This window comes from Ictalurus furcatus, chromosome 19, assembly GCF_023375685.1.
Source record: "Ictalurus furcatus strain D&B chromosome 19, Billie_1.0, whole genome shotgun sequence".
Classification (NCBI taxonomy): Eukaryota; Metazoa; Chordata; class Actinopteri; order Siluriformes; family Ictaluridae; genus Ictalurus; species Ictalurus furcatus.
In genome coordinates, this window is record NC_071273.1 from 22,402,782 (window position 1) to 22,415,204 (window position 12,423).

Genomic DNA, 12,423 nt, shown 5'->3' on the forward strand with positions numbered 1-12,423 from the left:
GTTGCAAAGCCATAAGGCTTCCATCAAATGTGTTGCGGTCTGCAAAAAGCCCGCCGGTTCTCGTTTCAGCCAGTCTTACTTTCTGCAGGTAATATACTTTGATGTCTAAAATTTAAGAAAACAGAAACAAAGTTGACCGGAATTATGTGGTAATTATTTTGAAGTTTGAACCACAGCAGGATCACAGTACCATTTTGTCCCTGTATAAAGACATGAAGGTAAGCTTGGAAGAACTTTTTTGTGTAAATACATAATGTTGGGGATTATTATTATTATTATTATTATTATTATTATTATTATTAATAATAATAATAATAATAATAATAATAATAATAATAATAATGTTTGATTTAAGTTTTAAGCATTCATTCATTGGGCCATCACTCATTATTTATGACTTGAGCTCATAATTTATCTCAACCAGATGCTCTGTGGAGCTTTCTTAGCAATTGTAATCTTATTGACTAAGAAACTGAATCTGGAGAGGAGATGGAGGTTCCATCCAGACAACAACTCCAAACATACAGCCAAAATAACTGAATGGCCTAACTGGCCTGGCCAATATACTGACGAATCCTGTTGAAAATTTATGGGGGAGATTAAAATTGCAGGTCGATCAGTGGGACCCTTATATCCTTGGAGAATTGAGGATTATATGCTGAGAGTAATGGATGAAAATTTGACCATAATCCTGCAGAAAGATTATTAGTTCTTACTGTATATGTCTCGAAACTGTAAATGCTAACAATGGCTTTGCAACAAAGTACTAAGGTTGTTAATTTGTAGTGTCTGAATATCTTTTAGCAAATTCCTACACTCAAAATAATCTGGAGCACGAGATCTCCAACCTGAAGGGCCAGATCAAAACACTGCAAGGCTCAGTGGAGAAGTTGGAGGGAGAACTCCATGAGACCCAGCAGATATGTGAAGAGAAACTGAAGGTGATCGAGAAAAGCCTTTTCAAAATTTTCCTCACCTGCAAAGTGTTTGTGCTCACAGTCCGTCTGCACGTGTGTTTCTTCATGCTCGTTTACCAACACTTTCTCCATCGAACATATCGCCACATTTTTTGTTGGTCATCAAAATTCTCTGAACATGTGTGTAAAAAGTAAATAAATCCTACAACATTTTGGATGGCGAACTTTCAGAGTCAGGAGACTGAGCTGATGGAGCTGGAGGACAGAAGAAGAGGAACGTGGAGGAGCTGCTCTTTCAGGTAGCCAGAGCATTCAAGAAGGAAAGCAAGGTGAGTGAGAAAAGCCTCACATTAAAATGACCTTTCAAACAGAGTGAAATGGACCATTGCAGATGTGAACATTAAGCCCTACATGGTGTGTTTTAGGAGCGGGAGCAAGAGCATCAGAATTACTGCGACCTTATGGCCAGTTACAAATACATTAAGGTAAGCTTTTCTTCTCTTCATTTTAATGTCATGTAATGTTAATTGTGTAGTTCCTGTTTGCTAATGTTTGGCTCCAGTCCCTATTCACGTACAATAAAAGCAGTCTTTGGGAGCAGAATCCACAATTGTAAGTGTTTGTGGAGTTGCAGTGGGAAATGAAAGTTAAGAACACAGATAGTGTAAAATCATTCAAATGTAATAAATGATTGAACAGCATTGATGTGGTCACTCTGTGTGCAGTAATAATATCAAGAATTAATTTTACAAAATCTATCAGATATTGTACATTGATTTTGTGAATTAGGGAATAGTCTTTACAAATGTTTTAACATAAAGCTTTCAGCAGACATGAATGGAGTGATGTGGTGGGACATATTAGAGGAGATTTTAAACTCATTGGCCAAGATACTGAATCTGGGGAGAATGTTTCAACAAGACAATAACCCTCTAAATACAGCCAAAATAACTCAAGAAGGTTTAGCCAATCTACTGAATTGAATCCCATTGAAAATGTAAAGAATTGAAGATGAATTGCTGAGAGGAACTGGACAAAACTGAACCACAATCCTGCAGAAAGATGATTAGTTCTTACTGTATATGTCTCAAAGCTGTAATTGCTAATGATGGCTTTGCAATAAAGTATTAATGTTGGTAATTTGTAATGTCTGAAAGCCATTATCAATTTCATTCCCTCAGGAAAGGCTGGAGCACGAGAACTCCAACCTGAAGGACCAGGTCAAAACACTGCAATGCTCAGTGGAGAAGCTGGCGGGACAACTCCATGAGACTCACCACAGGCATGAACAGAAATTGGAGGTATGTGAGAAAAGCTTTAATAACAATTTAGAGATGCACATAAAAAGAGATTTTTACAATCGTATGGCCAAAAGTAAAACAAATACTTGCAAACTAAAAACAATTGCCGATGTGAACATTAAGCGCTCATTAAGTTTTAAGTTTCTTACGTTCTAGAAAGATCAGAAAAGATCTCTGGACACTCTTATAATCTACTACAAAGCTAGTACATGGTGCAGTATTGAATCACTCTGAGGTCCTTTAAGCAGCGTTTCATTATAACACTTATATATGCTTTTCCTGTATGATTTTTGTTTAATAACGATGGAGAAAATACATTTAGGAAACAGGGAACAACATGCATAATGAATGCAGAATTTTATTTTAAGTAATAAAATGATTCTCTTTAGAGACCGTTATGTGATGTCCTGCACACAGCATGTGGACTTCCTGATCTGTGGAGTGGGAGCTCTGTAAAAAATGATATCTTTTGGGATATTCGGGCCAGTTGTTATAGAAACACGGTAGACATATGGCTTAGTACGGCAGTGTTTTGGTCCGGCTACTGGAACAAACCACTGACCAAAAAAAATTGTGCTCCTTTGATTCATATCTGTATTTGTATCTGACTTTGTGTCTGTTCATACTTAAGAATTCATTTATGTTCCATCTGTTGGTCGTTGAACTACAAGGTCTCTCTGGCTGAAGCTCAGAAGAATGCTGAGAACACTCAGGACTGCAGAACTCAGCTGGAGAATGAGATGCTCACCCTGATGAATCAACTGAAGAGTATACAAAGTTCAGTTGAGGACTGTCTACAGAACTCTATTGTCAGATGAAGCTTAGGGTAAGTGAGAAAAGCTTTCCATTAAGTCGTACTTTTGAATAATAATATGACTCTGCTTTTGCTGCCTGTTGAATTACACTACAGGCTGAACTCCTGATACTCAGTAAATAATGCTAGCATTTTTTTCTCTTTTTAACATGGAATCAATTAAGTCAAAGAAGCTGAAAATATAAGATCACCAACAAAGATGCTGCACATCGTTTAACAAAGAAAACAAAAAATAATCAATGAAACAAGAAAGAAATCCAGTGGTCTTATTCGATTCTGAATTGCTTATTTTTCTTGAATGTATTAAGTGTGAGCTCTCAGCTATTCAGACCTAAACACAGATGACAAACCCAGCTCCACGCCCACAGAACAAAGGATTTCAAGGCGTTAAGAGTAATCTTATTCTAGGGAAATTTAATACAAGCAACACATTTATTGTGGAAAACAATTGTGGAAGACAAGACAAACATTTTTTCATTTGGAACATTCAGTAAAACCCACCAAAACGGTACCAGACACCGAAAAAGTAGCACACTTGCTGGTGGTAATTTTTTTTACATTTCTGTTTGAATATATCTATAACATGGTGTAAGATATTCAAGTAATTTACAAACATTTTTGAGCTGGATGTATGTAATGTAACCAAAGTTTAAAAAAATTAATAAAATTAAATAAAAAAAAACATTAATAAATAAAGCCTTATTCTTCAAAAGGCAGAACTGTCCCATCATCACTGTCACCATGTTGGTCCTGCCGCTTAAAATGAAAAGTATATTTTAGTTTTACAGAAATTAACTATACTTTAGGATAGACACTATGCTTACATTTTTTTAAGGAGCACTCAATTATAAAACCCTAAGAGCAAAATAAAAAATTTTAGGATCACAGTTGAAGTGTAGGGTTTTTGTTTTTTTAAGCAACCGCACTAACGGAAAAAATGCACATGAGCAAAGTGAACTGAATTTGTGAACTGAATTAGTGATGTAATGTGGGCGTGGTTAACGGGCTGAGGTAAATCCGTTACCGTTAGCTTGGCCGGCTAAGTCATGATGGAGATCATAAAGGCTGTGACAACTGTTTTCTTGTTTAAACCTTCAACAAATTAAGAATTTATTCGGGTATTGTTGAACAAGTCCTGTTTAACCAGGTTTAATACTTAAGAGACATTTTTATGAGCTCCGCGCCAGTCATAATACCATCTGGCGCAATGTTTTTCGGACTACTGTGTAGTAGGTAGGACGTCATTTCCGCCGCAGCCCCCTGTTATGACAGGGGGATTGAAACAACCAGCGCTCGCGCCAGTGTACACATCATCGGAGGGGGTCACTGCGAGGGGGTGGGCACGTTACGGTCTTTATTTAAAGGTTATGAGGACGTACCTTTTTTAATATTTATGTGTAGGTATAAATCATTTATTATAAACACTGTAGCATTCCATAAAGAAATAAGACTTGTTGATTTTGGTGACTGTAATCGTGTAAAAAAAAACGGGCTGGAACGTTATTTCGTCCGTCGTTGCGACGAATAATCTGTGAGAAATAAAACATCAAAAGGGGAATATTCTTCTGAAACTTGGAACTCTTCAGGGAGTAGTGTGTGTAGAACGAATCTTTAATAGGACTCGGGAACAAAGAGTTGACTCAGATTGATTCGTTCGTTTCGTTATGACCGCGCATGCGCAGCAACATCTCTATAGGTTCTGTACGAGAAACCGAAATGATTAGTTGTTGAACTAGTTCGAACCGAAAGACTTCAGAGGTGAACTCATCCTTTCTGTTCACAGACAGACTTGAATTGTATTCTACTGACATGAACAAAATGACTTGGGGGGGACAAAAGATTCCTTCATTTTGCTGGACGAGATTCAAAGATCTGAATCAGTAAAATAATCCGAACTTCCCATCAGTATCAGGGAGAGGAGTTTTCTCTTTCATAAACAGTATCCAACAGCACTCATCTTTAATTCTCTCTTATCCCGCCTTTCTTCTTTCTGTTTTTCCCCTCTTTTCAGTTTCTTCTCTTTTTGACTGTTACATTGCTTTTTCATTATACGTTAATCTGAAGTAAAGCTCTTCCATACCATACCAGTCACTTCTTTAAGAAGGTATAACGAGAAACAGCGTCATAGATTGACCTTAAATATCCTGCCTATCAGCTGCAGGCAATCCAGGTTAATCATCCTGGAGGATTCTGGGTAACTGAGTTCTCTGGACTGAGATTCTCTCACTATGCACCGCTGCTGCCCTCTGCTGGCTGCCGGCGGTGTAGCGTGGCCTCATTATTAGTATTATGGAATGGGACCAGTGGAGTAGTGAGGAGGACTTTGAGGCTGATGAGCAGGCTTTTACAGATACGTGTGGTGGAAATCCAGGAGGAAACAAAGGTTAGTTTGATGTGTTTTAATAAAGAGACATGAAAAGATGGTGAGATTCAGTACTGGGAAGAATGAATTATATTCTTCTGTACAATTACATCCCAGGAAAGGAAACAAGACCACTTCTCTTGTTGATTGTGACAGGAAGTGAATTTGAGACATTACAGCATCTACTCGTAATGCAGCTACGTCTACTTGAACAACGAAAGGCTATGTAGGACCAGAGTGTTTGAAAATATGGGCAGTGGTGAAATCTTCTGTAATGGGGTGAAAAGCCTGATCTGCTTGTTTCTTCCACTTGATGGTATGAGGACCTCATTGAGTAGATCGATTGATCGATCTCTCTCTCTCTCTCTCTCTCTCTCTCTCTCTCTACACGTTACTCCTGCTGGATCTCGTTCCTCTCAAGCTTTCATACAAGTTTGAAACGAGTAATTGTGTCTAGCAATGGGTTTAATGATTTTATATTTGGTTTACTGTTATGAATCAGAAGGTCAGGGGTTCAAGCCCCAACCACCAAGCTGTCATTGCTGGGTCCATGAGCAAGGCCCTTAATGCTCTCATCCAAGGGCGCTGTATCATGACTTACCCTGCACTCCGACCCCAGCTTCCTAACATGCTTGCATATGTGAATAAAAGAATGTATAATTTAATGTATATGTAACAAAATAAATGCGGCTTCTAGGATGCTTGAAAGAAACAAAGAGAGCAAGACTCTCAAAACCAGAGCAAGGATAATACACATTATAAGACTTAGCAGTGAGAGTAACTAACAGAGCAGTACACACACTATAGTAAATGAGATGAACTGGTAACAGGTGAGAAGATCAGAACTTGGGGAGCTGGAATGGGTGTCATGGGTGGAAACTGAGGATGTGGGCGTGGCTACAGACTAAATCAGTTATGACATCACCACACAGAGTAACTACTAATTTTGAGTGTGTGTATTGCAGCGTTGTGTAAAGAAGTGTGTCTTGTTCCAAATATTATGAGCAGTGACATTAATAGAGTTAGTGCTCATGAACTAGAGCTGTGTGTGTGTGTGTGTGTGTGTGTGTGTGTGTGCGCAGTGTAAGGTAGACCTGAGTCAGCAGATCTAAGGGCATTTTCACACCTGGCTCATTTGGAGTGTTTGTTTCGGAACCTGGTGTGTTTTCTCCCTTTGTTCGGTTCATTTAGACATATATGAACGCTGCAATCTTGCTCGGATCCGCACCAAAACAATCTGTATTCGTTTACAATTCGGTTACTCACACCTGACTTGCGTAAACACATTTTGGGACGCTTTTAAATTGCCTTGTGAAAGCAAACCGAGCCAAGGACAAAATGAAACGTTTTGACAACTTATGTCCCCGTTTCATAAAAAACACAGATCTACGGGTCTGAAAACTCTCTAAGAGAGTGGAATGGTCAGTAGGACTGGAGAAGTGCACAAAGGTAAGCCAGGCTCAGTCCATTATTGTGTTCGATGTAATGGTGAGGAGTCTAAAAGAAATACAAGCCGTTGTTGGATGTCAGTGTAATCCTAACCCTAACTGTATTAGATAAAGAATTTATATCTTTCTTGTAGAAAGTTTGGGATCAAAATGAACAAAAAGAGTGATTATTGAATAAATGAACAAATGAAGATCAGCGACCCTGCTATGAGCAGCTGTTGACCACACCAGCATGAGTTGTGTCTGACAGTACTGATCTCCTGCTTATTCAAGCGAGTTTTAGAAATTCTGTCCCATAATCCACTCCCACTGAAACCAGGTGGAATCCCACACTGATGCTGATATACCTGGTGTTTCAGGAGTTTAGGAGCTTCTCCAGGTTTCTGAAGGTTCAGACAACACCGGTCCTGCAGCTGATAATAACAGTCTCTTCTGGAGAAACACACAGAGACTCTGGAGAATATGAGAGGAGTCTCAGTGTCTCAGCAGTAGAGTGAGTACTTTATGGTTTTATCTGACTGCATTATGTGGCCATCAGTGTGACTGTGACATAATCATGCAGAGCAGAATAAAGAGAAAGGTGGACTCCTCTCACAGATGTATGTGTGCATTAGTGAGTTAGTGTGGTGTGTTTTCTCTCGTCCACAGTGTGTGTCATCGTGCTGTATCACATCCTCCCCCTCAGCACCTGCAGTCGCTCCCAGCTGCAGCAGCGTTTCTCTGTGCACTCTCACTGACCGAGGTTTTTGTACGGCGCTCTAACACTGTGTGAACACAGGACCACTATGTCCACTCTGACAGTAGTAATCTCCTGCATCTTCAGTCTGGACTCCTCTGATGGTCAGAGTGAAGTCAGTATTAGATCCACTGCCACTGAAACGAGCTGGAGTTCCTGACTCTAAGCTAGTAGCCCTGTAGATCAGGAGTTTAGGAGCTTCTCCAGGTTTCTGCAGGTACCAGGCGAGACGGTTACCACTATACACACTGCTACTGGTTCTACAGTTGAAGGTGACTGTTTTTCCTGGATCAACAGTTTGCACTGAAGGAGTCTGAGTCACAGTCACCTGACCTCTGGATCCTGAAGAGAAACATAGATTGTGTTTCTATGCTGTAAAGTGGTGTAGAATTCGTATGAAATGAAGTGTGTGAGGCCGTGAGTTGATGTTAAACTCTCACCTTGAGTCCAGAGGGCCAGTGTGCAGATGAAGACGCTGATCAAAGTCATGGTTGCTGTGGGTGAAGTTGCTGAGCAGCAGCTCTCAGTCATGAAGTGTTGAAGTCACAGGGCTATAAACACTCGCAGAGCACTGAAGCATGGACTGGCAATGCAAAGTGTGTGTGTGTGTGTGTGTGTGTGTGTGTGTGTGTGTGTGTGTGTGCGCGTGCGTGCACTGCAGTGTGATGGAGGTTTTTGTACGATGGTTTCATTAGAATGTATCACTGTGGATCACTTTTGGTGGAGGCTCCAAACTCGTGGTGAACAGTAAGTGTGTTTTCTTCTTTTAACACAAAATCCATTTAGTTCATTACTAATTACATGAATAAATAAACTTAAACTCAACAGATTATTTATGTTTATAATTGCATAATTGATTTTATTGTGTATTATTAAGCTCTGATGAGGAACACATTTCAGTATCAGAACAGATCCCATATCAATGTTCTTGAACATTCAACAAATCTACAATTACTGATGTTAAATATGTAATAATTACACACTCGCTATATATTCGACATGCAATAACTCTGCAGTTCCTCTATAATAAACATTTAATAAATAGATTACTTTGTGCGGATGTAAAATCCAGATGAAAGCCGCTGTGTGTGTTTGTGTTAAACAATGAATATTTCTGTAATCAGCTACATTTGTATTTGCTGCAGTTAAATATGCTGAAGGTTTGAACTATAAAGTAATAACACTTGTTATAGAAAATGATTTTTCCCAGATAAATTACAGTGTGGAACATGTTTGTTTTGTCTCTGCACTGAAACTGATGTCAAATAATAAAGTACTCGATGAAACTCAGTCATGAAGTCAGACTTGATTAGACTTAATTACTCTGTAAGATCAGTCAGTTCCACAAAGTCACAGAAATATTTCATAATCCTCTCTAATAGTGTGTGTGTGTGTGTGTGTGTGTGTGTGTGTATTTCTCCTCTGCAGCGGGTACCACAGCTCCCTCCGTGTCTCTGCTCCCTCCGTCCCCTCTGCAGCTGTCTGAGGGATCGGCCTCGCTGCTCTGCCTGCTGTCTGGCTACTCTCCACAGGGGGCGCTGGTGAGCTGGACAGTGGACGGCTCAGAGGTGAAGAACGAGGTTCTGACCAGCGCAGAAGAAGAGAAGAACGGCCGTTACAGCCGCAGCAGCACCCTGACCCTCAGCAAAGACCTCTGGGAAAAGGGGGAGGAGTTCAGCTGTAGGGTCTCCCATAACAACGTCGATCATCCGGTCACGTTCAGAAAGAGTCAGTGTGAAGGCTAGTGGATCCAAGATAGAGTTTAACATAGAGCTGCTTATGATCCATCTACAATAGAGTTTCAATTCTACACAATGCTGACATTTCTGTCTTTACTCTCTTCACTGTCCTGTTGCTCTTCCTGTAGTTTTTGCTGAAATAAAGCTGAGTTTTGGACGTTGTGTGTTCTTTTATTGGAGTTAATAGTGATGATCAGTGTGATGAGAGAGTGGGATTAGCTGTAGATTCAGTGCTGTGTGTTGTGCTTCAGTGAGTTTGACTGAAGGAAGTTGAACATCTGGTGAAGTTTCTGCTCTATTCTGGGAGAAATGAAACTATTCAGTCCTGTTCATGCAAATCTCACTTCCACCTCACACCTCGTGTTTATCATCTTTATGTAAAGCAACCTTGGGTTTAATAAAAGGTGCTATGTAAATGAAAATTTATGTAGAATGATTATAAAAGTTCTACTGAAAATAATTACACTAATCTTACTTTTAATTTGAACATGTAATATTGAGACATCAGTCTTGGGATGATAATTTGATAATCTCATTAATGAGTAGGAAACACTGCATGCAATACATCTGAGTAATAAAACGATATCTACAGAATACACACCATCCATAAGAGCGTTATTTGAAAGAAACGCCGTGTCTTTGATTTATATTTACTCAGATCGGAATCGTTAGACAGACAATATTGTTTGGGAAAAGGTTTGGCTTATATCTAATCAATATTTAATTACAAACAAAGTCAAAACGTTATCATTTAAAAATATACCTAGGATTTACCCAGTGAAACATTACTTTGTAAAATTTAAAGCTGATATTGATTTGAATTGCACTTGTGTAACGGAGTGTAAATAGATTAAATTATTGCACAAATGGAACAGCGCCATCTATGTGGCAAGTGATGGCATTTAGCGAGTGGAGTTGTGCACTGTGCAGGTATGTTGTAAAATGTCTTGTTTTAATGTGTTTACTAAACCACTAGGTGGGGATGTTTTCCTTCACATTGATTTTGAATTGTTCTGTTATTCACTAAAAATGTCTGTTGTAATTGTCATTCTGCAAAATTGTACTCACTATACGATCACAAAGTTAAAAGATTTCATTAATTTAAAAGGATTAAAAAGGAAGAGAACTGTTCTCTTTTTAATTTAAATAAATACAGCAGAGTTAATGTGAAATGCAGCTAATTTTCGTTAATAATGGTGGAGAATACAACAATTTAACCCAAACAGCTCATTTTCCCTACATTGTGCCGTACAGAAATCACATCCATTTATTTAAAACATGTTTAGTTCAAATGAATTCTATAAATATGCCTATGATCATAAATAATGACATGAGTAAATGCATCAATGAATATATGTACAAGTTACAGAATGTTAAATCATTTAATACATAAATAAACAACATAGAATTTATTATATATATATATATATATATATATATATATATATATATATATATATATATATATATATATTGGTATTTCATTATAGACTTTTTTCATGTCATGTTTTTTCTCTCTCTATTTTTCATTAAACAGACCTTGATCATGTGGAATGTCATGACGAACATATTTTTAAAAGCCTTGAAATAACAGCAGCTACAAAAACAATTAATCTCTACATTTGGGATTTAATTTCCTAACAGGTTTATTCATGAAACTAGTCATTTAAACCCACTTTACCTAATCAAATGGATGATGATGATGATGATGATGATGGCATTAGACTCACAGAAATAGTTATCAAATGTTGCTGTGGTGTAAATTTAATTAGATTTTAAAGTAAAGCTAAAAAGGAAGATCAGCGGTCCTTAAAGTACTTTAAATTATTTTAAAGCTGTACCACATTCCTGTTTCAGGTTAAATATACTAAAGCTACAAAAGATGTAGGCTACCCTTATGAGGTTCCACTCCATCAATAAGGAGAATTAGGCTACAGTTTGGTACCTTTATTTCTGGTCACAACTTTAAAATAAGAGATTAAACCATAAAAGATTGGATGTGGTATTATAAGCATCTAAAATGCCTTTGTACACTTCTGAGTTCATGATGGATGTCAGTGGTTAAGGCACTGGACTTCTTAGAAGGTCATGAGTTCAAATCCCAGCACCACCACTGTTGGGCCCTTGAGCAAGGCCCTTAACCCTCTGCTCAGTTGTATAATCAGCCAGAAATCAGCCAGAGCAGTGTTCAAATTCTGGTTCTGTGACTGGTATCGGACAAAAACTTAACAGGTAATTACAAGTTACAACTTCGCCTCAAACGCAACATTACTGACTGTTAAAAAATCGCTGACAATGGAGACTCCTTCCCATAAATGTTTACGCACAAATGTTTATTTTTAGACTTGTGGAGCATCAGTACAAGTCCATACAAGTCCCTGTTAATGCTGTTACTATAGAAATGATAACATGTTAGAATGAGCATTTTTATCCAGGCTTGGGACTGGCTATCTTGCCAGAAGCATATCTCCCTGCTGTTCTTGCCTGGGTCCCCACTGAAGGTAAGTAGGGTTGAGTCTGGCTAGTACCTGGATGGGAGACCTCCTGGGGAAAACTAAACTAAGGTGAGCAGGGGGCGCTCACCCTGTGGTCTGTGTGGGGCCCCAGTATAGTGATGGGGACACTATACAGTAAAAACAGCCCTGTCTTTCGGATGAGACGTTAAACTGAGGTCCTGACTCTCTGTGGTCATTAAAAATCCCAGGACACTTATCAACTTATGATCAACAGACAATTATACCTTTTACAATTACAAGATACGTAAAAAAGAGTAGGCGAAATTCCCCCATCAGCCCTTCTCTATCATAGCCCCCTAATAATCTCCATCCCTGAATTGGCTACATCACTCTCCTCTCCTCTCCACTAATAGCTGGTGTGTGGTGGGCGATCTTGTGCAACCCCAGTGGCTGGGTTTGGTGCCCAACTTTGGGCTCAGACCCATGACTCTGAGACGAAGAGTCTCGTGCGCTACCCACTGAGTTAGCCAGGCACAATTAATATAAACCTGTTATTCACATCTGCAGTTATAGAAAATTAATCAACCAGTCAGAACTCGCTTATTCGGTTAAAAGTCCAAAAGGTATACTTAGAATTTGGCAAACATGCT

At 38.8% G+C, this 12,423-nt stretch overlaps 1 long non-coding RNA gene and 1 gene segment (V, D, J or C); one reads left to right on the top strand and one right to left on the bottom strand.

The window, feature by feature from the left end:
- Positions 1-7,598: 7,598 nt before the first annotated feature.
- On the bottom strand, positions 7,599-8,127 carry LOC128623590 (Ig kappa chain V region K29-213-like). The segment is given in 2 exon segments: positions 7,599-7,920; positions 8,019-8,127. Coding segments are annotated over 2 exon segments (411 nt in total).
- A 51-nt stretch (positions 8,128-8,178) lies between these two features.
- On the top strand, positions 8,179-9,474 carry LOC128623592 (uncharacterized). Its single transcript, XR_008388609.1, has 2 exons — positions 8,179-8,325; positions 9,007-9,474. It is a non-coding gene; the product is annotated as an uncharacterized LOC128623592 (long non-coding RNA).
- Positions 9,475-12,423: the final 2,949 nt, after the last annotated feature.